The sequence below is a fragment of the Peromyscus leucopus genome, chromosome 4, assembly GCF_004664715.2.
Source record: "Peromyscus leucopus breed LL Stock chromosome 4, UCI_PerLeu_2.1, whole genome shotgun sequence".
Lineage (NCBI taxonomy): Eukaryota > Metazoa > Chordata > Mammalia > Rodentia > Cricetidae > Peromyscus > Peromyscus leucopus.
The window spans coordinates 120,986,940-121,014,189 of record NC_051066.1 but is presented as its reverse complement, the minus strand read 5'-3'; the positions used below and the strand labels follow the sequence as shown (position 1 = coordinate 121,014,189).

General features: G+C 43.6%; 1 protein-coding gene and 1 pseudogene across 1 annotated transcript in view; both read right to left on the bottom strand.

The window, feature by feature from the left end:
- Dtd1 (D-aminoacyl-tRNA deacylase 1) overlaps positions 1 to 27,250 on the bottom strand; it is a 171,726-nt gene that overhangs the window by 6,634 nt on the left and 137,842 nt on the right. Inside the window, exon 5 of the mRNA XM_028893269.2 lies at positions 16,498 to 16,670. Coding sequence (XP_028749102.1) covers positions 16,518 to 16,670 — 153 coding nt within the window. The 3' untranslated portion in view covers positions 16,498 to 16,517. The remainder of the gene's footprint in view (positions 1 to 16,497; positions 16,671 to 27,250) is intronic.
- On the bottom strand, positions 4,636 to 12,728 carry LOC114709432 (annotated as a pseudogene).

The following is a 27,250-nucleotide window of genomic DNA, read 5'->3' as shown; positions in this document are numbered from 1 at the left end:
AGACACAAAATAATCTGCTTGGGAAAATGCTGCAAAGGAGTCAGGCCAGTAACAGCTGTCTTGGAATAACAAGCTGGCAGGATTTGTTTTTTTTTTTTTTTTCTTCTTCTTCTTCTTTGAGCAGTTTGGCATTTCTGAAATGTGCTAAGTGAAAATTTTTGTAATAAAATTTTATTTCAAAATAGGTTCTAAAAGAGAAAACTTATTTATGAATTCTGATTCCCTACTAAAAGAAACATAGAACCAGAAGGAATCTTGGAGGTTTTGGTCCAAGAGTTCTCCAAGCTTTTAGGTATGCTTCAAGGCAGAATGACTCCACAAAGCATCGGTCTTGAAGGGCTAGGAGCTAAGTATGTCTTCAGAGTTGATCTTGCTATGACTGGAAGTCCCAATGGGCCCGATCATATACCATCATTAATACCATGAATGACATGCTCTCAACAAAGCCCAGAGCCTCGAGCAGGCAGCAGACTCTGTCCCAGCTGAAGTCTCTGCCCACCACCATAGGACTGGCCAGTGGATGCTGCTCTCGGTTTTTAACCTGTTTGTTAAAATGTTCCACCTCAGTTTCCTCAACCCAGCTACAGAAAAACTTAGGAACTGGTTGCTGTCCCTCACCTGGGAGTGACTGGAGATGATGATGATGTATGTTGGAAGGCTGTAAGAGCACCACAACTGACAGCCTTTCTGACTACCAGCTTCCTCCAGATGTGCAAGTGCCTCTCTTTTTACTGCCTTCAAATACCAAGGAGTAAGAAATGTCTTCAGTGAGGCTAGTGCAGGACTGGAAGGTTCAACAGCCTGTTCAAACACTGAGATTCTCGGCCAGATGTAGTGGCTCAGATCCATATTCCTAGTACCTGGGAGGCTGAGGTTGGAGGATTGCCCTGAGTTTGAGGCCAGCCTGGGCTACATAGTAAGTTTCAGGCTACCTTCGACTAAAGAATGATACCCTCTCAATGAAAAAAAAAGAAAAGAAAGGAAAGGAAAGGGAAAGAAAAAAGAAAAGAGAAGAAAAGAAAAGAAAAGAAAAGAAAAGAAAAAGGACCCACAAGATGTTCCTATTTGTTGACTTTTAGCTGACCAGTTTCCAGCTTCAGGCCATTTATCTAACTACAAGATGCAAGTTCTAAACTCAGAACATACAGGACACAACAGGTGCTCTCCAACTCACTATTCAAAACAAAACCCAAGCTGCTATTTATTTACTAATTTCATGTCACAGCTGGGAATCCCACTGGCATCATTTACCTAGAGAGTAGGACTGTTCTTTGCAAAAACTTAAGAGTTTCTGGGAAACACAATGTTATCAGTGAGGCATTCACCCCTACCTGTTAGCACTCTTAGAGGTTCCAGGGAGCCTTCCAAAGAATTGCCAAGGGGACTTAGGTCTTTCAAACAAAGAGTGGAAATTTGTCAAGGAATGGCGGCAGTGCACTACTACAATCTCAGCCCTTTGGAAACAGAGAATCAAGAATTCAAGTGCAGCCTGAGTGATTTAGAGAGTTCAAGACCAGCCTGACCTACATAGTAAGACCCTGTTTCAAAAAGCCAAGGGCTATGATCCAATCAATACCTTACTTCTGGGTAAGATGGCAGATTAGAACCTACCTTTCCTTATGACCCCTTAAAGTGAAATCTCCATTTAAGAAAGAATTGCCTATTGCAAAGAGAAAGGTGAAGAGGTTTGGAACTCACAAAGGCAGTGAGAGAGTTGGGCAGTGTCTCTCCCAAAGAGCTAAAGCTGACTACTGCTCCTGATGCACAGCTGCACGGTGGGGTGAGGGGAAGCACAGCCCTCACCTCAAAGCTAGTCTAGGGGTCCGAGGTGGAAAGAGAGAGGCAGCCCTACCCTCGAAACAAGCCTTCCATCCTCAGAAGCCTTAAATGCAGCGGTGGTTTTGGTGAGACCAAAATTCCTCCCACTCGTGGGTCACAAATAAATCAGAGTTCCATTTTGTCAGTCTGCATGATGTGGGGAGCAAGAAGGGCTGCCCACTATCTTGAGAGGGGACCTGTTCAAAGCTGACCCACTCTGGGGCCTGAGAACAGTGAGCAATCCACAAGTCAGGGAGGGAGTCTGAGGTTAACCAGCTCCAGCCCCAGAGCAAAAGACAGTTCTGGGGATAGATGTGGACAGCAGGAAGGCCTGACACTGAGAAGCTGAAGAGCAGGGGCTTCTCAAGGCTTCGCTTAAGCTGTAAAGCACACGACTCCACCATCAGCAGATGGAATCAGGACTCATCAACTGAGAGCTGGACTTTGGCAGCCAGGAGCCTGAGGCCAGTGGGAGGGAGCAAGCCCTGGAGTCACCTATCACCGAGAATGCTGACGTTTCAGCGGTGTGCCTGATGCCCACAGCCGCGTCATCCCAGCACCTGAAGGAATTAAGCCACGTCCTTTGCCTGCACAGATCTCAGTGCTGTGTGGGTGCTTCCCATAACTCCCTAAGTATTTGGGAGACCTCTGCCCCCTCAGCTAACACCCTAAGGATACCATTTGAGGAATGTCAGGGTAAGGGAACCCCAGACCACAAAGCTAAGTGTGGGCAGCCGAAGGCCCTGGTACACAAGGAAAGGAAGACATCAGAGTGAAGGAAGGGCCGATGAACACTGGACACTTGTCCACACAAGCTCGAGCCTGGCATAAACCATGGGAAAGTCCAGTCCACAAGTGTGACTGGCACTCCCAGCCCACACAGAGATTTCGCTGCTGTCAGAACTGAAGTCGGAGGAGTCAGAGTCCCAAGAGGACAACACGAAAGACAAGAGGGCAGGGAGAGTCTTTTCTGCTCAGCATCTGGTTTCTGCGCTATGGTGAGTTTTGGTGTACTTCTGAGATGCTGACACAATCCTTCCATTAAAGCTCTAAGGCAGCAGTTCTCAACCTTTAGGTTGCAACCCCTTTGGGGGTCGCATATCAGATATTTACATTATGATTCATAACAGTAGCCAAATTTCAGTTATGAAGTAGCAACAAAATAATTTTATTGTTGGGGGTCACCAGAACATGAGAAACTGTATTAAAGGGTCACAGCATTAGGAAAATTGGGAACCGGGCTCTAAGGCCTATAGAAATATAAAAGTTGATGGCAAAGCAAGTGTTCCTTGGATTGTTTTAAGGTAATAATCCTTCAAAGAATGGCTATGGGATCTCATATTTTAATCTTGCATTAAGTTTACACAGTTCCTGGAAAAATATTTTGACAAAAATTCTACAAGGTGACATAATGGCTTCATCACCTTCATATCTTCCAGAACATGCCATGGAAACAAACATGTAAAAAGTGAGCAAACATCTCAGCAACATTCCTCACTTTACTTGTTTCTAACTGGTGTGCAGTATCATCTTGTTCTCCGAATATTCTTTCAAATGATTACATGTATTCCTTTATCAGCATGCACAATCTCCCTGTTAATGAAACTGAGCAGATTTCCTAGGCCCTCTGTTGGCACAACAACCAAGCATCATACTGCAGAGGTCTTGTTTGGACGTTTAGGGAACTCCCTTTGTCAGCAGTTTGTAAGTACCTTCTTCAGACTCTAAACCTGACTGAGTAGCAAGTCACATGACAAAAACGAGATCAGATGAATTTCAGTTTTGTCGTGAACAGTCACGTTCTGTCCTTCATCATCATCATCCTTTTCACTACTGCCAGCATCCTGGTCTTTGTTTGAATCATGGTCCTTCTTAGCAGAGAGCCACCTCACTAAGAACAGAAAAGCCAAACACTTCCTGAACTACAGGCAGCTCCATCCCTTCCTCCCCTCCCCGGATCAGAAATATATATTAATGCTGTGGGATGTTCTGTATGTCCTGTGGGAGCCCGTTCTTGGGTTCCTCATGGCTTTACTCAGCAGGTCCGCATAGAGGATGATTAGGACCACGGGCCTGAGTGCAGGTGTCTGAGATGGTCTGCACTTGGCTGAGCTGTGGGATGGTTTGTATGTCAAGTTGCTCTGATTGGTCAATAAATAAAACACTGACTGGCCAGTGGCTAGGAAGGAAGTATAGGCGGGACTAACAGAGAGGAGAAATAAAAGAACAGGAAGGCAGAAGGAGTCACTGCCAGCCACCACCCTGACAAGCAGCATGAAAAGATACCGGTAAGCCACGAGCTGTGTGGCAGGGTATAGAATTGTGGAAATAGATTAATTTAAGCTATAAGAACAGTTAGCAAGAAGCCTGCCATGGCCATACAGTTTGTAAGCAATATAAGTCTCTGTGTTTACTTGGTTGGGTCTGAGCGGCTGTGGGACTGGCGGGTGACAGAGATTTGTCCTGACTGTGGACCAGGCAGGAAAACTAGCTACATATTAATATATTAAAATGTATTATATATATATATATAAATATATCACATATGTATTGTATATTATATAATATATAAATTACATATTGGATAATAAAACTGCCATTGGAGATGTTGACTTTGTTGGTGGCTTCACCACTGATCATTTCCTTTAGGGCCTCTCTGCTCATCCTCTGGCATGCTAGGCTGATTGTGTGTATGTGTGTGCGCACACACACACACACACACACATATAATCTTAAAGTCTGATTGGAAAATATTTCTTGTCTTCTACTTTAAGCATAAAATTGTTTTAATTTAGAGAGAGAGAGAGAGAGAGAGACAGAGAGAGAGACAGAGAGAGACAGAGACCACAAAAAGAGGTCAAGGTTATTGTTGGTGTGTCTTTCCAATGTGGAGTGTCTTTTTTGAGTGATCTCCTGAAATAAAGTATTTTGATAAGAAAAAAAATTTTTCCTTCTTAATAGCTTGCACTTCTCTTCATTCTCTGTAAGACTGGAACATTATGAAAATATTAAGAGTATCTTCTGGATTATAGTCACCTTCCAAAGTGAGCATGTGGGTGAACTGAGTCAAGTCCTTCTAGAATAACAAGGTGGTCCTTAAATCCATCTTTCTGTGTAGCAACATAACTTCAATCATATGCTGATCTCCTTTGTCAATTTCAGACTTGTGTATACCATTTTGAAGGAATTCAAAACTAGCACTATTCCTCCTGGTGAAGTCTGTGTTCATTTGAGGCTGCATTCTTTGAGCAAGCAGATGGCTACTTGAAGACTATCACCTGCTGCTCTTCCCAGTAGTAAAATGAGTACCTCTATGCATAGAACTTCCTGTCCCATGTCTTGCTTAATAAGATGTACAACAACATTTGAGGTACTCAGACAAAAATCACTTATCATTTCTTTAATATCCTTTCTGAAAATTAAAAATTAGTCTCAGGAGGATTTATTTTCCAACTGTGACTTTTGAGTTGGTAATTGCTGCTAAAGTTGCATAAGCTTGGGTGACAAGTCAAGAAGCACTTTGTGCTTACAAAACATATCTAGAAAACGTCCTCTTCCTCAAACTATGTTTTCTAAAAAGTTCTTAGATAATAAAACATCTTGGAGATGTTGGCTTTTTTGGTGGCCTCACCACTGACCATCTTTCTTAGAGCCTCTCTGCTCATCCTCTGGTATGCTAGGCTGATTTTCTCTATAATATGTTCTGCATCATCTTGAGCTGTGAAGGAGGTCCACTCCCCTAGTACAAGTGAGGAGAGGATGCAGTTCATCTTTTCTCCCTTTGTAGTAGGCTCATTCCAAGTGGAGCTGGGTTACTGCTGGTCCTGGGCTTCTTCCAGGAGATAGGGGTTTCCAGGACCTCCTCTGATCAGGTATCTGTCTCCTCTGTGTTTGTTTTGGTGATTCCATGTTGCCAGCATGAAAACATCTTCTTGAACACTAATAGTCCAATCTATTGTAACCAGAGTAATAGCTCCTCAGGGAAACATTTCGTTTGGCCTATTTTCCTGTGTGCCATATTACTTTTCATTTTCTGATGCCAACTGAACCAATAAATCAGATTCCTCAAGTTGGTCCAAGTAACAAGTACTCAGTGGTCTGTATTCCTTGACAGTTTACTCGTTCTGTCTCTAGGCATCATCTAACACTCATTGCCCTTGAGTGGTCTTTTCTTGCCTACTTTTGATAGTCATTAGCTGAATAGACTCAGCTGGTACCATGAAAGTCACAGCAACAATGGCAGTAACAGCAGAATGAGAGGGACAAGAAGAAGAGCAGCAGTGGGAAGAGGCAGCCACAGAGCTATAGTAGAAACAGCTGCAGTAGAGACAGCAAAAGCAATGGCTGTAACATCAGTATTGTAGCAACAGAAATGGTGGAAACAGCAAAATGAATGGGTAGCTACTGCCCAGTAGTGGCAGCCATGACAGCAAAGACATGCAGCTCGAAGGTTCTAGAAAGCAGCGAAGACAGTAACAAGAGAAACTGGAACTATAGATGATGTAAAAGAGTACAAAGAGCTGAGGCTGGAGAAGGCTCAAAAGCTTCAAAGTTCCAAAGAAAAGGAACTGCAGGTCATGGTCACTGGATGAGTCTCAAAGATCAGCCAGGCCTTGAGAACCAAGAGTTTCAGACATTCTATGCCTAGGAACTATATCAATAGCTGCTGTTAAGGTCTAGGGAACCTTGACACCCAAGGCCCAAGAATTACAACACTAGGTAAAGCCTCAGTTACAGTGGAGACCCCAGCATAACTGAGATGCTAGGACCATGAGATGACCACCATGGGATGGATGACAACAGCAGCTATGGAATGGAGCCGGTTAGACATGAGACCAATTGTGTATGCCATGGATGGCAAAGCTAGTGAGGGGCAGTGCCCAGAGTCTTTTAGAGCCCAGAATATCATGAATGAGTTCCAGATAGCAGACACTGGACTTGTTACACTGTTGGAATTTGGTTCTTTTTAAATGTAATTGTTTGCATGACCTGTTTTTTCCATTTTGAAGAAGTATTTAATGTACTTAAAATGGTTTTATTATTATTATTATTATTATTATTATTATTATTATTATTATTTGATAGGAGCCCACAGTTAAGAAACTGGATATTTTAAAGAGACTTGGAACTTTTAAAGTGCTTGAATTTTTAAAAGACTATAGAACTTGAAAATCATCTTTATAAATATACAAAAATCAAACTTCCCAAAACTGTATGGAATCAAATAACCAAAGCAATTCTAAGGAAAAAGGACAAAGCTGAAGGAGTTATAACACCTGACCTCAGAATATACTATAGAGTGATAATTCCCCAGGCAACATGGTATACGTGCACATTAAATAAACCAACAAAACAGATAGAGCACCAAGAGTTAAAAACATGTCCTTATAGACACTTCTTTCTTTGACAGGGCATACATTGAAGAAAGAAAAGTCTTTGATAAATGGTAGACTGTCACACATAGAAGAACTAAACCCCCATTTCTTACCATATACAAAAATCAACTCAATGTGAATCAAAATGTAAGTCCTGAAACTATAGAATTATGAGAAAAAAGACTTCAGGGCATCATGGGATAAACACTTGGATGTGATTGCAAAAGCACAGGCAAAAACAAACAAACAAACAAACAAAACGATGAATGAGGTCACGTCAAACTAAAAGCTCCATGTAAAGCAAAGCATTCAACAGCGTGAAGAGACAACCTAGAAAATGGGAAAATATTTGTAAACTCTAAGACAAGAAGTGATTTTTAGGCTATATAAGAAATTCAAACAAACCACTAAAAAAATGTGATTTTTAAATGGGCAAGTTACCTGGACAGACATTTCCCAAAACCAACACATCCAAATAGCCAATAAGCATATGAAAAACTCATCATCACCAATCATCAGAGAAATGTAGATAAGAACCACAATGAGATGTCATTCTCTCCCAGTTAGAATGATTGTTATAAAAGAAAAATAATGAATGCTGGTGAGGAGGTAGAGAAATAGGAAATCTGACATTTTTGATGGGAATGTAAGTTAGAACAGCCATTATAGGAACAGTATAAAAGTTTCTCAAACAACTAGAAATAAAATCACCATATGATCTAGCAATCCCACTACCAGGACTATGTCTGCAAGAATTGTGATTAGTAACCCAAAGGTACATTCATATGTTTATTAACACACTATTCACAATAGCCAGGAAATAAAATCAACCTAGGTGACTATCAATAGATAAATGGATTTTTTAAAATGTATTTTATATCCATAATAGGATATTCAACACCCATTCAAAAAAGAATGAAACTGTTTCATTTGCAACAACATGGATGGAAGCAACAGACATTATGTAAGAGAAATGAGTCATATATAAAAGGACAAATGTTACATGTTCTTATTTCTATGGAGAAGACAAAGCTGATCTCAGAGAGGTAGAGAATAGATTGAATGAGACTAGAATCTGGGAAGAGCATTGGGGAGAAAAACACAAAGGGATGTTGTTAGAACCAGTCCCCAGATGCTAGTAAGAAGAGCCTCATGGACCAGCCCCACCCCTCTCACACTGCAAAGAGCTGGCAGGCCACAAGAGCTCATTTTCATGCTGTCTAGGAATCCAGAGACAGCCTGACTGTGGTCAGGTAGCATGGGTTACATATTAACTAATCCTGCTTCCTCACAACACAGGACCACCCCCTCCCTCAGAAACCTTGATGACTAGATATGGCACTGTACCATGAGAACCGAAGCTTCTTACTTCAGACCTTACCTGCAACATTAATAAATCTCTCGCCTGAAGGACAATTCTACCAGGTGCCTTTCTCCAGAGCCCCCTTTCCCTCCCCTTCCCCTAAACTAGCAGGTAGTAAATGGGCACAGGGGTACAGCTAGCCAAGAATATGTTAGATTAGAGTAACTAGTACTGTTCTACTACACCTACAGGGGGATGACTACAGCTGACACACACACTGGGGGTGACTACGCTGGCTAACAGGATGCTTCCTGGTAGCTAGTGAAGAAGACTTTGAATGTTCTAAACAACAACAAAACAATGTGTCTTTGGTGGCAGATATGCTAGTATATCGGATACATATATACATATATATATATATATATACATGTATACATATATTGAAAGGTCGCACTACATACCATAAACACGTACAACCACTATATGTCCTTTAAAACTAAAAGTACATTTGAAAGGAAATTTAAAAGGAGAGAAATGAAACATTTAAATATTGAAAATACAAAAAGTATCAGTTAGAATTCTAGACCAACAAAATTATCTTTCAAAAACAAAAGAGAAAACTAAAGATTTCCTCAAATATGTGCTTCAAAAATATGGAAAGCAATTCTTTAGACAGAAGGAACATGAAATAGTTTGAAAACCTGTGTTCACAGCATGAAAGGAAACGCCATAATCAGAGAAATGAAGGCAACAAACTTTTCTTAATCTTAATTCATTTTACAAATAGCCACTGAGGATTAGTAAAAATCAATACACCAGTGTTCATACCATGTGCCAGGTGGGGGCCATGGCAGTAAGGCCACAGGAAGGAAGAACTGGGAAGACAGTGTTGTGCAGGTAACTTAGTACGGTGCTGTTTAAAAGTAGAATTAGAGACACTGAAAATGCACATTGTAAACTCTAGAGTGCGTGCACACACACACGCGCGCGCACACACACACACACACACACACACACACGCACGCACGCACGCACGCACACGCACACACACCTGTGTGCATGCACTACTCAACTACTCTGCTCATTGGGAAAAACAACACCCCATCAAGATGGCTGCATCTCACTATTCTGAAAAAGGCCAAGCTGGCAAAGTAAACAGATGGCAGCTTCCAAAACATTTCCCTTATTTGTTTTTGAGTGTGTTGACATTTGAGGATGAAATGTGGGGTACTGGTCAGGAGCTCTTCTCACACCCTAATACAGCAGCCAAGTAAATACTCAAATGAAGCAATGGGTCACACAGAAAGCAAAGACTGTCTTCCAGCCCAGGCTGCCCTAACACCAGCCTGCTAACAGGGAAATAATTGAGTCCCAGCCTCACCGCAAATCCTCTGGTCCTGAGGAGCAAGGTGAGGAACCAGAAAAAAATGAGACCGCGCACAGAACAAATGTTAATTTTAGCATTTTTAGGCCTGTTTGATGAAATAGAAAGGAACATTTGCAATGTGACAGAGAAATGCCCCCGCCCTGGGAATATCCTCCAACCACGAAGGGTATTTAATCATTTTCAAAGAAAAATACAGCCAATGATATGAGTTTCTCATTATCTTCTCTTTGCCTTTCCCTTTTCCCTCTCAAGCCCTGAAAATTCAAAGCCGCTCCCCTGCCCCCCCCCCGCCCCCGCCCCCGGGCTCCCCAGGGCTCTTTCTCCTTTTTAAGAAAAGGGAAAGAAAGCTGCAGCTCCCATCTGGACCAGCTCTTCCTCGCAACTAAACAAATGCAAGGTCACTGTCTGCCATTCTTCCTTCTGCTTCCACCAGTATCTGACATGTCTGAGGGCGATTTTGTGGCCTATTGAGATGACACATTTCTTCAAAGTGACAACACAAAACCTAAATGTGTAATTGTAGTAGCATCTGTCCTTCAGTTGGGCCCTTCAAAGTCTTCAAATCCACAGAAAGGTGGCTAAATTCTCAGAGGTGGGTAAACCCCAGCCCCTCACTGGTTCTTGGCCTTCAGCACACAGGCTCAAAGGGAATCTTCCTGCCAGGCTCTGTTGCAGCTGTCTCTCATCTGGATTACAAATGGAATGTGAGAGTCTCCCCAAACAATACAGGAGACTGCCATGGCCCTTGGTTATCTTCAAGAGTTTGACAGTGAAACCCTATTTCTGTAGACACCACACACACGGCAGACATAAACCTGGAGGAATAAATCTGGAAACCTCCTCCTGAGGATTAGTTCTCATAGCATCTGAAGGTGATACACACACACACACACACACACACACACACACACACACACACACACAGCCAAGAGAAAAAGCAATCAGTAGTCCTACCCTGCTGTAAAGCCTATGAACCACAACAATGACTGAACTGGCAATGTATCCATGGTGGTGCAATGGCGGCATTTTATCTTGGAGGTAACCAGGAGCTATCTAGTTGGACTTAAAGAGGGATTTTATCCCTGGTTCTGTAAACCTAGCCAACTACCCATGGCTGGAGAGATCCTACATCCTAGAGAAAAATCTACTACTGCCACTTTCCTAAACCAATCTAATTTCTAACTGTATTCTAAATATTTACTCTTATATCCACAGGTAAGTGTAGCTCTTACCAGTCATCAAGGAAGCTTCTTTTTGCAACATATGGAGACTACTACAGAGATCCACAACTGCTCAAAATCCAGAGAATAAGTCACTGTGGGGGATCTAACCCCAACTGATAGATCTCCAAGGCAACCCCTATACCCAAGACTCAGGGAAAATCATGGAAGAGGAAAGATTATAAGAACCAGAGACCTAAGACACTTGCAGCTAGACATGACAAATTTCACCATGAAATATCAACAATATGTTTGCCTAAACAAGAGTAGTATGACAATATTAGTTGACATACCAATGTGGACAAGGGAAATTCCACATGTTCCCACCCCTAGATGAAGAGCTACAGGTAGCCAATGGCTGCTAAAAGAGGGAGAATTAGTTTCCTCCAGGGATGACACAGGTTACCCAATCCCAATGGTCAACCCTGGACATGTACATGCAAACAATACTAACTGAACTCAATGACTTATGTATGAATATGCACGTAACAGTAATAATTAAAGAGAAGGCTGCTTTTGAGTTTGAGAAAGAGGAGGGACACTGGGGTTGGAGATAGGGAGGAGGGTAGGACTGATAGACATACTGTTTACATATAAAGTTCTCCAAAAATCATTTTTTAGAATTATTTTGAGGCCAAATTCGAAGCAAATAAAAGCTGTCAAATTGTTCTGTTTTGTGATGATTTAAAAAGTAACCAAATTCTTTATACCTCAATAAGTAAAACCAAGATTTTCTGAGATAGTTAAAGCAAAACTCACGACATTGCATTTGTAAAATTTGCTGATAGGTCAATAATATAATGGAGCCATCAGCTAGCTGGCATTATAATTGCTCAAGATGTTTGAAAGCACAAAGCATAATATGTGGACAGGCATGTGTATACATTTGTGTGCACAGGCATATGCCTAGACACTTGTGTGTACAGCATGTGTATACGTTTGTGTGCATACCATGTGCCTAGACACTTGAGTGTACAGCATGTGTATACATGTTTGTGTGCATACCATGTGTCTAGAAACTTGTGTGTACAGCATGTGCATACATGTTTGTGTGCACAGGTATGTATCTAGACACTTGTGTGTACAGCATGCGTATATATGTTTGTGTGCACAGCATGTGTATTTAGGTTGATAATCTGGGTTTGGTTCTTTGAGATGAGTGCTCATGTTTTTAGCCCTCTCCCATCATTTTTGTCATGGTAGTTTAAACATTTCATTTGTATTAAACTTGTAGCTGAAGTCCTAATTCTCCAGAAAAGGCTATAGTTTACAGTCTAACAAAAGTCGAGAGGAAAGACAGTGTCCACAAGTGTTAAGAGAATGTGGGCGACTGCCCACAGTCCTAGGATCCATGACTGGAGGCCAGGCTGGTGTCCACTTCTGAGCCAAGTTAAGTGCTTCCCAGCACAACCGAGCTGACAGACAGGGTCCTTCTGACCTTTGTCAGCGAGGGAAAAGAGGAGCCCGTCTTCCATGCTTCCCTCTATGGGCAGACACTGGGGTTTAGGCCGTGCCTCCTTCCTACACAGACTGCTGCATGCATTCTGACTGCTGCATGCATTCTGCCCTTGTTCTGCAACAGCTGCAGGAAGTGGGCCTGACTGTTTTAAGGGAAGAAACACCATGGAGGTAGAAATCACATAAACACTTCGAAAGTCACCAGCTTTCGAAGATGAGAGGAAGCCCTGGATGAACGCCAGTGTTGTGTTAGGGACTGTTTCTAATGAGCATGGCAGACCTGAGGCCTACCCATGCCTTCTGTTTTGTTTGTTTATTTGAGATTATAATACAATTATATTTCTCCCTTCCTTTTCCTTTCTCCAGATCCTCCCATATACCTCTCCCCTTTCGCCTTCAGATTCTTGGTCTATTTTTTTCACTAATTGTTATTGCATGCATATGTGTTATTTTTTTTTTTGTTATATATATATATATATATATATATATATATATATATATATATATAACCTGTTCAGTCATATGATGCTACTTGTATGTGTTTTCAGGGCTGACCATTAGCACTGGATAAACCAATTAGTGTGATCTTCCTGGGAAAGACCACCTATCCCACTCCCAGCTTTTCTCAGGTGCCTATAGTTCTCTGTGTAGGGTTGTGCCTTGTGGGCTCCCCGACCCCCCACCCGCTGTCCACTTTGGCATGTCCATTGGTGTCATCCTTGTTCGGCTCATGTTTGGGCAATCATGTTGGTGAGACTTTATAGGTGGAGCTTCTAATGTTACAAGAAGACACCACCATCTCACGGCAAACTCCCTGATCCTCTGACTCTTACACTCTTTCCACCCCCTCTTCTCTGATGTTCCCTGAGCCTTAGGTGTGGAGTGTGCTGTAGATGTCACCACTGGGACTGGGCTCCACAACGCTGCATTTTGATTGGTTGTGATTTTCTGTGATGGTCTCTATCTTTTGAAAAGAGAAGTTTCCTTGGTGAGAGGTGAAGACCACACTTATCTGTGGGTACAAAGACAGATGTTTATAGATTGTTGGTAGGGACTATGCTGGTTGGGTAAATTAGAAGTTGTAGATTCTTCTCCATAACCATGACCTCACCAGCACTGAGTGGTAGGCTAGGTTTCCAGTACCAGGCATGGTCTTCCTCTTGTTGAGTGTCTTAAGCCTAACCATGTCTTCTTGCTGGCCCTGTCTATTTGAACATGAGACTGGACTCTGGCTTCCTCTCCATCTGGCTGGCCCTCTGCTCTTTCAACTGGCTACACAATACCCTGAATGCTTTCTGCCCTCAGCCAGGCATAGGCCTCCTCTCCATCATCCCTCTTCATCCCTGCCCTCTGTGCCCTGTCTGCATGTGCCACAATTCCCACCTTTAAACAGATTATTAACCAGTAACATCAGCTATATTTGTATGATGAAACTGACTACTGGCAGAAAAAACATCAAGTTTTAGAAAGAGTAGGAATGGACATTTTATGTAATATGTGAGTCACATAAAATGTTATCACATATTTATGAATACTTAACATTAATTAGAAATCAAATATCACATCACGTTTTTCAGTTCATGAGTAAAAACCAATGGCTTTAGGCCTGAGCATCAAAATGAGAAACTGGTGAGCTGGTGGCTGTTATCAAAGAGGCCCAATGTGATGTGACCTTTCTCTGACTCCACGTCACTCATACATGAATGTGTGAAGTTAAGTCAATCAAAACCAGCTACTTAGTGCCGCCATCTTCCCATAGGTACACTGGAAGACAGCATAGTGCTATAGGGAAGGTATAGGGGAAGTCAAAGGCAGGAGGATTCTATCACAGCCCTCCAAACTACCAGGGCCCAGCCTTTCTTACCTCTCTATTCATTCCTGTATCTGTTGGGAGTGGGTACTACTACACCCAACTATTACTGATGCATCATAATATCTGTACACGAACATCCTCAAAGCCACAGACATCTTATAGACACTGTTTTAGGAGGGAAGAGAAGGCCTTGCTGGCAGCCACTCCTCTTGTAGTTTAGTATCTTCAGACTGACCTTGTCTTCAGACATGGTTTAATTGATGTATAAGCTGAAGTCTTCAAAATGCATGCCTAAGACCTCTTCTCAGCCCCAGCACCACAGACACAAGACTGTCACCAAAACAGTTATTGTTCATCTTCCCTCCTATTTCTGTGAGTTCACCCTGTCCCTACATCATTCTAGAAGGCCCCCCCGCCAACACTCACATTGATAACCAAGCTGATCTTCACATCTTCCAGCCCACCTCTGTCCTCTAATCCCACTATTCCTTTGGATTTCTGCAGATCTTCCAAACTGGCCTCTCTACTTCCAGTCTCACTCCACAGAGCCAGAGGATGGGTTTATGTTATGTCTGACTACGTCACTTGCATACTGAAACTTCTCAGAGGTTTGTCATTACACTAGGAAGATGTCCACACTCCAAGAAGCTCTATGCTCTCCCCACTGGTACCCAACCCTTCAGTTAATCCTCACTTCCTCTTTTACAAAGCTCTCTATTTTGTCATTTCCACTCCACCAACAAAACAATGCTGGCATCTTGCTGTATTTTGGATCTGGAGTGTCCTCTAAAGGCTCACATAGTCAGGGCATGGTCTGTCTGCACCATGGCACTACTGGGAGGCAGTGGAATTTTTCAAACATGGGGGCTGGTAGAAGTCTTCAGGTTGTTCCAGGTGTGCTTCTAAAGAAGACCATGGAATCCCAGCCTTCTCTTCCTCCCCTCTCTCCTCTTTGTGCTTCCTGGCCATGAGGTGAACAGCTTGCATCACCATATGTGCCTACCACTATATATGGCCTTGCCAAATGCTCAAAAATCAACAGGGTCAAGAAATCATTGGCTGAAACTTCCACAACTGTGAGCTAAAACAAGTCTTTCCAAAAGCAGATGTTTCCATTAGTTATAGTGACCAAAACTAACACATACTTCTCCCTCTTGCCTTGGTGGCTATTCCTGCTCTTATCTTTCACCTCCCCAGTTCCATGTGTCCTTCAAAGTCAACTTCTAGAGTCCTTTCTACCCCACACTCTGCTCTGTCCATGCCATACTGCACTTTGCTGTGACACAACTGTTTCTATTTTCTTCTTGAATGTGTGAACTTTGTAAAGACAGGCCATAGATCCTTCACATCTGTATTCCAATATTTGGTCCAGTGTCCATTCAGTAAGGGAATTTGACAGTATATCTGACGAGGAAACTGAGACAGAGGCCACTGGGGCCTCTGGAAGATAAACTTAATGCTACAGTCAAGTCAACACAGCCTTGGGCATGGAAATAGTGAAGAACATCCAATGGGCATGACAGTACATCCCTGGAGCCTCAGTGCTTGGGGGACAGAGGCAGAAATAATGCTGTGAGGATGAAAACAGCCCAAGCTGCAGAGCTGAGTTTGAAGCCAATCAATAGTACATAGCAAGACACTCTCTTGATATAATAAATAAACAAATGACAATGTCATGCAATATGAAAGGAATGATAGTAAAATACAAACCAGGCAATGGTGAGAAAAGACTACTTCAGAGGACACTGACCACTGGACTTGCCGAGAGTAAGAGTAGCAATGGTGGACAGGGTGGGAGGGTAAGACAGAGGTGTGGCCTGACAGGAGAGCACACAGATGCCAGTCAGGCCCAGGCAGTGTGGCTGGCACAAACTATGCAGGAGGGACACACACCATCCACTGGGTGCATCCCTCAGCCTGCATGTAGCCGGCTGTACACATTTTGATGGCTACAACACAATCTTACAGCAGTGACCTTCACACCGAGCTGCAAAGTAGCGCACTCAAGAATGCCAGGAATGAATGTTCAAAGATGGATGCTACCTTAGCAGCCATCTCACCTTAATTCATTTCTGTTCCCCTACAATGTGGGGAACAAAGCTGTGCAGGTGGAAACCTCCTACCTGAGCTCCTGCTCCTGCATCTATGGCTCCCGCTCCGAAGACACATCGCCCTCTGCCCCGCTGCTGGCGCTGCGGTCCTCTTTTCGGGGTACATTTCGTTCTTTGCTTGACTCGGAAGGCCCCTTGGCTCTGGTCTTTTCTTTTCTCTGCTGCTGCTTCTCCAGCTTTGACAGCTGATTAAAAAAGAAAACATTTTGAAGTGGTGAAGATGTGACTAGGTAGCCAATGCATGAGAACTTCCCATATGGAACGCACAGGCAATGCTCCTGCCTGATGCCTGGTTTATCCCAATTGCTCACAGATCCAACTATGAACAACACTGATCAAACAGCACCTGAATCCTTAGCACAGATTCTCTACCTGCCTCCTGCCTAATGCCACTCTGACTTCTCATCGCCCAGCATGGGGGATGTGAAGATAGCCATGTACCAGGCTTCTACACCAGCTCAGAAGAACTCCTTAAATGACAAAGGCTTTTTTTTCCCCCACTTGTTACCATTTTCTTTGATGGCATTGGAGCTTTTCTCACCATTGCCTTCCCATTTAGTATTTTTTAAAGAGTGTTCAAAGCATTCCACTGTTTGCTGAAGGTAACAAAGAAGACTGTGGAATAAAATACACTGTCTCGGCTATGTTCTTGAGCCTGAAGCCTGACTCATCCAAGCCATGTGCTCCTGCTATGCTAATAGTAGTCACAGATGGGCCACCAGCCACTGGAGCATCCTCCAACTTTCGGGGTGGGACACATGATCTGATGTGACCTGGACCCATCTCTTCCCTTGATATCTCCTCAACAGTTTCAAAGTAACCACAGACTAGACAGAAGAAACTTAGGTCATCTCACACTCTGAGCAACAGTACAGCCACTCCAAAAAAGGCTTGTAGAGAATACTAGCCAAGTTTTGGTTCACGAGATTTTCTTGGACCAAGAAAGGCATCTGTACCAAACCCTGAGAGACAGAAACACCCAGCTCCATCTGCTTCCCAGACCAACTCTGCAGGCATTTTCTCCATCACATGGAAAGAAATTCAATGAAGAGCTAGCCTCTCCCAGCTGGCCTCTGCCCATGTCCAAAGATGCAATCACTGCAAACAGCCTTCCAGAGCACTACTTCTTTTATATACAGACTTTGAACTCAACCTTATACTGATGAACAATCAGTAGCTTTCAATCTGATCCAAGAAACCGAATTTATTGATGATTGGCTTACAGTATTATCCTTCCCAATTTCCATTAACCTGAAAAGTTATAGCAAATAACCAGACTTGTTGAGATGCTAATTAGATTTTGTGCTGAATTGCATCATTAATCCAGGGAACTTCCCTTACAAGATTCCACCCCTGAAAGATTGTAAGAACCAGAGGTGGTGGATAACTACAAGGAAATGATGTTTCCAGACACAACAGGGAAGGTGGGCATATAAACCAAGTGGTTGTGTCAGCATGTACAAGACCTGTGTCACCTCAAGCCAGACAAAATCCCAGCATGGAACAGTAGGAGGGGCACATGATGTCTCACCCCTTGCTGAGGAGCTATTGGCTATGATAGGAAAAGTTCATTTTCTTTAAGGGCATGAGCCTTAATAGGTCAACCACTCTCCAGGGCAGACCCTACACCCAAGAGCATTTGTAGAGACAAACTGGATCAATCAGTGGTTTTGTTTTGCTTTGGTTGGTTGAGATTTTGTTTGTTTGTTTGTTTGTTGTTTTGTCTTGTTTTGTTTTTGAGACAGGGTTTCTCTGTGTAGCCCTGGCCATCCTGGAACTCCTTCTATAGATCAGGCTGGCCTCAAACTCAGAGATCCACCTGCCTCTGCCTCCCGAGTACTGGGATTAAAGCCACTAGCACCCAGCTGAACAATGGTTTTGAGAAAGAGAGAACAGCACAAAGTTGGGTGGGCAGGAAGATGGGGGTGGATCTGGGAGGGTTTGGGGAAGAGCATGAATATGATAAAATACATGAAATTCTCAAAAAAAAAATAAAAGATTCCACCCCATGTACACAGGAAGGCTTGTAAGAATGTGTAGTGTTATCATAGTCAAAAAAAAAAAAAAACAACCTAGAAACAATGCAAATACCCATTATTAAGACAGATAAATACAACATGCTAAAGTCACAAGAAGTAATACTGTAGGACAAATTTGCAAGTATAAAAATAGAAGAGACTTTAAAATCATGTTGTGCAAAAATAAAGTTTTAGAGACAGAACTACACACCATGATGAGCTCTTATACTACATGATGAGTTCATGCACTACACACCATGATTAGGTCACACACTGCACGCTGTGATGAGCTCACACATTGCAAGCTGTGATGAGCTCGCACACTGCAGGCCATGATGAGCTCACACTACACACTGTGATGAATTTACCCACTATATACTGTGGTAAGTTCACGAAAATGGGTGGGAAGGCAGACTCTAGCTCCAGTGCAGTGGAGAGGAGAGGGAAACATAGTGGAATGAAGAGACACAGGCTTCAACTATAACTGTCAACTTTCACTTTTTTAAGAACAAAACCAGACCTAGAGTTTGGCTTCTGACTAGGGCCAGGCCATGAGCTATTTGCACAGGACAGTTGGAGCACAGATGGCAGAGTGTGTGTCAGCACAGAGCTTCCTTCATCGACAGCCAGCCAGTGAAAGGACGCCTCCTCCACCGGGTTCTAGGTGTGTGGCTGACTTCATGCTGCAGACGCTCACTGTCTGACCATGGCCTGGTAACAAACAGCTCGTGTTCCAGCCCTTTAAACAGGAACAACCAAAAGACAAGGTGACACCATCTTAGCATTTTTCAACTTAAGGAAGTGGCAGCATGAACGTTTGCTGCATTTCACTGCAGCATTATGCTCCATATTTTCTTTATACATGTTGCCACAGACGAGGAAGGGCTTTTTACACTAAGAATGTGTTTCATTTCTCTCTTGGTGTTGAAAATCTCTTTCTTTTTTGACACCAGGAGGTCAGGCATGAGTCTCTCTTACTCTTTTCTTTTAAAAAAAATCATCTTAGCTTGTAAATATACCTGGTGGTACAGAAATATACACTAAAAAATAGTTAAGATAGCAAATTATATGTGTATTTTGCTAAAATTTTACAATAATTTCAGGAGCTGGAGAAATGGCTCAGTAGTTAACAGCACTAATTGATCTTGTAAAAGACCCTGTTCCGTTCCCAGCACCCACATGGAAGCTCCACTACCAGGCACCCCACAACCTCTTCTGGCCTCTGGGGGCACCAGGCATACAGAGATACATTCAGGCAAAACACCTATACCCATAAAATAATGTTTAATTAAAAATAATTTTGGTATGTCAGGCGGTGGTGGTATATGCCTTTAATCCCAGCACTTCGGAGGCAGAGGAGCACAGATCTCTGAGTTCAAAACCAGCCTGATCTACAGAGAGAGTTCCAGGATGACCAGGGCAACACATAAAAACCGTGTCTCAAAAAAAGCCAAATAATAACCATAATCATATAATAATACATTATAATAATCATCATCATCATATTATTATTGTTTGTTAAACATAAGTTGATAGTACATGCTGGATTCCCCAATTTCTTTTATTTTCTGTATTTCTGGTTCATAAAACCTAAAAATTTGGGAGTCAGTGTTCTGCAGCGCACTATGCTAAGCTGCCTTTTGGTGTATATACACTCCTGTATTCAATAGGTATAGGTAGATACCCACATAAGTGGATAATCCCAGATGTGATCTAAGACAAGTGTTGAAAGTATGATATTTGTTTCAGATGGTAAGAGGCCCTTCTCAGTTTTATTTCTCCTTTTTAGAGGTAACACACAGGAAATGTGAATATTATAGGTGCCAAAATGAATATTACAGGTACCAGCTTATTGTCAGACCTCATGCGAGTCTCGCTGTGCCTTTTGCTTCCCGCTCTTTGTAACAGGTCCTAACAGAGAGGCATGATCCCAGGGACAGGGGCTGCTCTGGGGCATCACAGCTCCAAGCAGCACCCATCAGATGCATCTCTGATACAAAGGCATTGTCCCACAGCGCACAAATGAGGAGACACAGATGTGAACTTCACCTTACCCCTGTCGTCCCCCCACCACAATGAGCCAAGCTTTTAAATCACATGTGATAATTCTCTAAGCAATAGGCACGGCCATGTTTCTGCCAAGCATGCAATGCTGATTCTCTTACATTACTTATCTTAAAATAACCCAATCCCACATGGCTCCAGGCCACCAAATAAAGTTTCCTGTGAGAACACTGTGAACCAAATTAATAAATTTAAGCCTTTTCTCGGAAAACTGGGTCCAACGCATCCAGGAGGTGGAATTTATATCTCAGGGCAAAGAAGCAGATGGGCTGTTTTCCTTTCCTTTTCTCTCTTCCCTCTCCTTCCCACCCTCCTTCTTTCCCTCCCTTTCTTCTTTCAAGCAGATGGATCTTCCCATTTTTCTTTCCCTCTTCACTCCCCTACTTCCCTCCTAGGAACTAATGAGAAAAGGAAGAAAGAGAAAGAAAAGCATGGTACTGTGCATGGGCTCCTATAGAAAGTGGCTTTCAAATTAACAGGACATCTGTGTCAAAGAGAAGACCAGCACTGGGGGTCTGTGAGCACAGCATCCAGAGTGCGGATACTGCACGCTTCTCAGCTTCTCTCCTCTCTGCTTGTTTAGTGCACTGAAAAGATGTCCACATTGTGAAGGAGACTTTGTCCCAAGGACTGACTTTAGAGCCTTGGAGACAAATCCAACCTTCCAAAGGCAGCTCTGGGCCCAAGAGCCCTCCAGGGGCTCTAAGAGAAGGACTTTCTTTGTCATGAACATCCCCAAGCTCCAAGAGCATTCTCTAAGATTACAGGAACATAGGATCTACGTGCCCTGTAGCCAAGCCTGCAAACTGGAACACCTTGAAGCATCCATCAGGTACACAGGGAGCACAGAACTAAATATAAAGAACATGGTGGAGACGGGGCTATCACTCAGAGGGCAAGCCCTACCCAAGGGTGTGCATTTTTTTTTATATATATGTCTGAACAAATGTCATGCTAATATCACCTGCTAGGACCCCACTTTGCTACCATATGATTTTGCTAACTCTTCAGATGCCTAAACAATTTGTCACCATCCTCTCTGTGGACAATCCATGGAGAAGCCACTGTCAGCACCACACTGGTCACCCCCAGCCCCTCCCTGCTGCACAAGCTGATTCCCGCTTCAAGGGGAATAGCACCTGACCTTATGGCGTGTGGTGTGTGACGTGTGGGAGCTGCAGGGGTGTCAAAGAAGGGTTTCCCTCACTGAGACACACAGGAGTGAGGTGACACCACCTTCCTTCTTTCCTGACCTTGGCCACATGGGAGCCCTGGCACTGCACAGTGCTAGAGATGAGGAAGGACTCCTGGGGTACACAGAAGCCTCTGGTGAGCTTCTGTTAGGGACAGCAATTGTGCCGCTTACTGTTAAAAACCAGTGTCGTTTGGGACACTTGCAGCCGAGAGCAAACCAGCAAGGCTATGGGCTTTCTTTCAGTTTGGCAGCATGGGAAATCCTGAGGCCTCTAGACCTGTGGTTCTCAACCTTCCTAATGCGGAGACCCTTGGATACAGTTCCTCATGTTATGGTGACCCCAACCATGAAATTATTTCATTGCTACTTTATAGCTGTAATTTTGCTACTGTTATGAATCCTAATGTAAATATCTGATATCCAGGATATCTGACCCACGGGTTGAGAACCACTGCTCTAGACATTAAACCCCACCTTCTGTCCAGGGAGCCACATAACCTTTCTCCCTCAACATATTAACTTCATTTAACAGATATTCCCTGAACACAAATTATATTCCTCACTCTAGTCTGGGGTCAGGGTCACAGCAGAGAGTAGCATATCACTTGCATCTTTGGGGCTTCCTGTCCACCAGAAAAATGGTTGGTAACCCCACTGAAGTGCCGAAGCCAGTCTCTGTTCTAAACACTTGACGTGTGTATGTGGATCCATCATAAGCCCACCTAAATGCAGTTCCCCCAGAGCCTTCCCATTTGCCCAGAACATGTGGCTCATGGTCAGGCCTACGATGGTAGAAAGCAGAAGGCAGTGCAGAGCCTGAGTGGAAAATGATATGCAGGAAGACAAGCCAAAGGAGCCACACCAGGAAAGCCTGGAAACCCGGGTCCAGTCCCAGTAAAGGTGAAGCAAGCCAGCAAAGTGGAGGAGTGAGGGATGAGTTGGGGCTGCAGTGCCCCTCAGGCAGGAGCATCTTCCAGGAGTGAAGGACGTCAAAACTCTACTGGTGGACTCATCCCAAAGCTCTTGAACAGAGCAGATAAGGCACCAAGACTGAGTGGCAGCCAGGGTGCCCTATTCATTAAAACAATGGTAGGGATATGTCGTTGCTCTGTGGCACATACAACATGCCAGATACAGAAATATGAAATGAACAGGCCAATGCTGTTTGGAAGAGCAGGCCAGGCAATAGCCATGGAGGGAAGGAAGGTTAGGCTCCTGGTTCTTAGCAGAGTGGTTATAGAACCCTTCATCTACAGGAACCATGACGAGGAAAAGAGGAACTCAGCCAGCTGCAGATAGATGAGCGGCACTGTACAGATGAGGGGACCTGCCTTCAGGGTTGGGGTATCTGTCGCTAATGATGGCAGCACTTCACTGGCAAGAGAAAACCAGTTATGCAGGCCTTTGATGCCCAGTGCTTCCCCATAAATGACGTGCCCAGGGCACTGGATGCTCAAAGCACCAGGGAACTATTACCAATACGCTGTTCTTTCACACACATACACCATGACTCGGGGCATCTTTATCTCTTTATGCTGAAGACATACAGTGCCACGGTGACAGAAACTATGAAATGAAAGGTGACTCCTGCTTGTGTGGTGCTAATAATGAGGGCTGTCTCCATTAATAACCAGAGGATTTGAGTCCTAGTCCTTCATGCTCGGTCAGACCCTATAATCTTGAAGATTCCATTCTCTCTAGGGAATGGCACATTCAAATGACCTGCAGCTAGCTACACCAAACAGGTTGGAAGGGTTCGAGAGGAGTCAGCAGGAAGGGTTGGGTGTGTTGTCCCCTACCCCACTTGCCTCCCTGGTGACAACCCACCAGACTAAAGCGCCACACTCATCACTGCAGGGATCCCCAAGAACTGGCTTCTTTGTGGCTTATTTCAGAACAGACAGGTACTCTTTCTCACTTGATGGAAGGATCATAATCAGAACGAGATGGGAAGGGTACCTTACACATGCTTTCAACATGATTAGGGACATCAACAGTGAAAACTCAGCGAGGCTATAGATGAGCTACAGCACACTTTTGTGATATGACTCACAAACCCCAAATCTGGTCATATCCTTTCTCTTATTGGAATCTATAACTTACAAAAAAGAGAGCCTCTGTCCTCCAAGGCCCAATGCACATACGGTGAAATTCTACTTCAGTTCCCTAAACTCCATCCATCTTCAACCTGGGGAAACAAGCGACCCTTAGATCCTGACAGTCAACTGTTCCCCTTTAGGATTCTGAGAACTCAAGAGCAGACATTATTGCTCCCAGATTGTTTCTGAGCACAATGAGGTCAGTGAAGAGAGAGCTTGCCCAAAGCCTGTCCAGGCTGGGCAGGCTGGGCAGGAGCCAGGTTTCAGGACTGCCGGCCAAGCCTCCATCTGACCCATCTTCTCTTTGGAGCAAATGCTTACCTATGCCGGGATTTATTGAGACTGCCAGGGCCTGGAGCAGCAAATCCCATTCCCATTCTTGCTAGGCTAATGTGAGGTACAGTCCTGTCTTTGAGTTATTTTAATGCCAGTTGTTTCCTGCCAGACTGTTCTGTCCTGCATATGAGCAAAACCTAATTAGAGAAAGAAGAAAATAACAAAGAAAAACTTAAGCCCCATGAAGTCAGTTCTGTGGTTTTTATAGACCCTGGTGTAGATGGGAAAGTTCTGCTCCAACCCCTTACAGAGATTCCAAAAACATCTTACTGTGCAAATCATACAGCTCAAATGTGCCCACCCCCACACGCGCACAAAGCATTACTCCTCCAAGTTGCTAGCACAGGCCTGTGACTCAGCTGATGTCAACACTGGCAGTCACGGGACACTGGGAGGAAGGACACGCCCAACCAGGTCTTCTGAGACAGGTACAAGTTACAGGCAAGAGGACAGAATGCCTAACACATCATCCTAGTAACTCATCTCAGCAGCTTCAGAATTTTATCTCCACAATGCCATCTCCTAAGTGTCCATGAATAAAGAATACCAGTGAACAAACCAGGACTCAAGTCGTCTCAGCTACACAGGATCCTCCTCTCACCCTAGAGATAAGCAGATGCTGTCCTTACTTGTTTGTTTTATTGAATACTTCACTATTCCAAGGCAACACATAAGTAAAGCCCATTGGAGAGCAGAGAAAAGTTAAATCAGGAGCTTTGCAGTCTACATTACTAAACTTCACTCTGTTTCTGTTTGCTCTTAGACCACAGAAACTTCTGCACAGCACCTTTCTTGATCATGTTATCTCCTCTGCCAGATAGGTGTGGACATCACCTTTCTACCAGTGCCACATGGGTCAATAAGGCCCAAACAATACTGGGATAGGACCAGGGGAACATTGTCCTCTGAGATAGTGCATGGTGTCCTCAGGAGTAGATCATTGAGGGAATGACAGGAACCTGCAATCAAGAGCTATTGGCAATTAGTAACTGCCAGAAGAAGGCAAATCGTTCTTCTCAGAGAAGGCCCCACGTAGGTTTCCAGTGCTTGGTGGATGGCACCACACACATATGGACAGCACTGTGTGTATGAAGGAAGAGGAAGACATAGTAACAACCATGACATGAAGTTAGGAGAGGGGGTGTTAGAGGACATGGAAGAACTGGAAATGGTGAATGGGGGTGTATATGATCATAGTTCATACATGTGTGAAATTCTTAAAGAATAAAACAAAAAGAAACCTGCACTCAAACTCTGGGGAAGGAATGTTCACCAGCTAGTCCAATGGCTACAGGTCAACGTCACACACATTCATTTCTGCTTTCAGAACTGAGGCATCTCTTGAACTGTTGGAAAGTCTATGGGTCCAAAACCTCTCCTCTTTCTTCTGTCTTATCCTTCTTCTCAAAGGCCAGGTGACAAAGGGATGGGGGAAGAAAGGAGGGAGGGAGGGTCTAATTGGGAAATGACCAGCAAAACACTGAAAAGATGCACATCTCTATCTACCAAGCATTGACAAGGTCTGCAGAAACATATTCCCATGTGTAACCTGTAACTGACAAAGCCATTATTTAAAAACAGAACTGGAATTTATAGTTGAACAATTTATTTTATCAAACTGCAGCTTGATATAATTTTATCTTATGTGATAATTTGGAAGACATCTTTAAAAATATTCTTATGTAATGGAAAACCTGACGGAACATTTAAGAGGATGTTTCCATACACACCAGAGTCTGCCATTGTGTCAACTGCCGTGTTCTGTTATTTTTAAATCAACTAGCTGCTTAATAAAAACATTACGAAGTAAAGAGCACACATGGTACCTAATTTTCATACATTATTAACTCCGCTTGAGGTTTTTGTGGGAATTTAAAAAAAAATCAAGTAAAAAAGCATCTGTCCCCATCTGAAATCGTGCAAGCTAATTTTATTTTCTAATTCCCTGTTGTGTCAGCATGCAAAGCTGAGAGGGTGTGGTGCCTTCCTCTTGTTCTTACTTAGCTCAGTCCCCTGGCCTTGGCTTCACAGGCTATCGCTGGATCCGCTCCAGTCTTCCCATCTCAGCGGCCACTTGTTTTAGGCTACAGCGAGATGTGGAAAGTTCAGTCAGCCCTGAGGTCCTAAGTGAACTCCCTGCAGCTGCAGCTCATGCTGTCAGAGTCCCCATGTCCCCAGCCCAGAGGCCGCCTGCAGCTCCTCTGAACAGCTACCTTTAAATGTCAGGGTCCCCAGGTCCCCAGCCCAGAGGCCGCCTGCAGCTCCTCTGAACAGCTACTCTTCAGAGTTTTGGCTGCTTATCTCCAGTCCCTTTTGATGAAGGTCCTTCTGGCCAGCCACAGAGGGTCAGGCCACTAACACTCTTAAAAGGACCAACTGTGAGGTGTAACCTGCTGGATCCCCTGTATGTACCTTCTCAGGCTCTCCTTCCTGGCTCCCTTTCTATTCTTCATATACATCCTGAGGCAACTTCCTAAATAAAAACTACCTGTCCCTAAGTACTTTCACTCTGGGGAACCTGACCACAGGTATTCTAAGTGCTTTGTAATAAATCCGTGTTAATGTGATCACTCATTAGGCATAACCTGTCTGTCAGCTGGCCATCTATCAACTGAAATCTGATGCTTCTTCATGTGTCTCAACATTGGAGAACCATGTGGCTATTTTGGGTCACTGCCTTTCTCTTACAAGGCACTGGAAAGTGTTACAAACCAAAGGGATTACTGAGTGATTTGGAGTATAATCCTGTGGCAGTTTTACTATACATGCAACCTTCTCTGCAGGTTGGTTATCCACATAAATGGCAAACTATACACACTAGTGGTGAAGACTTTATTACTGTGTATGGACTCCCCAAACCTACTGGAAACAAGGTGTTGATGGCATTTTCTACCTTGCTAGTGTCAAAGCCACCTTCTCCCTACACCTGTGGCTTGGGGTTTTCTCTCAGTAGGGGATGATCATACAGTTCATCCAGAATGAGCAGAGTTATGAGACAGAAGTAGCCACTTCCTTTCCATTTATGGATGAGAGCAGGCAGAGACCACCTCCAT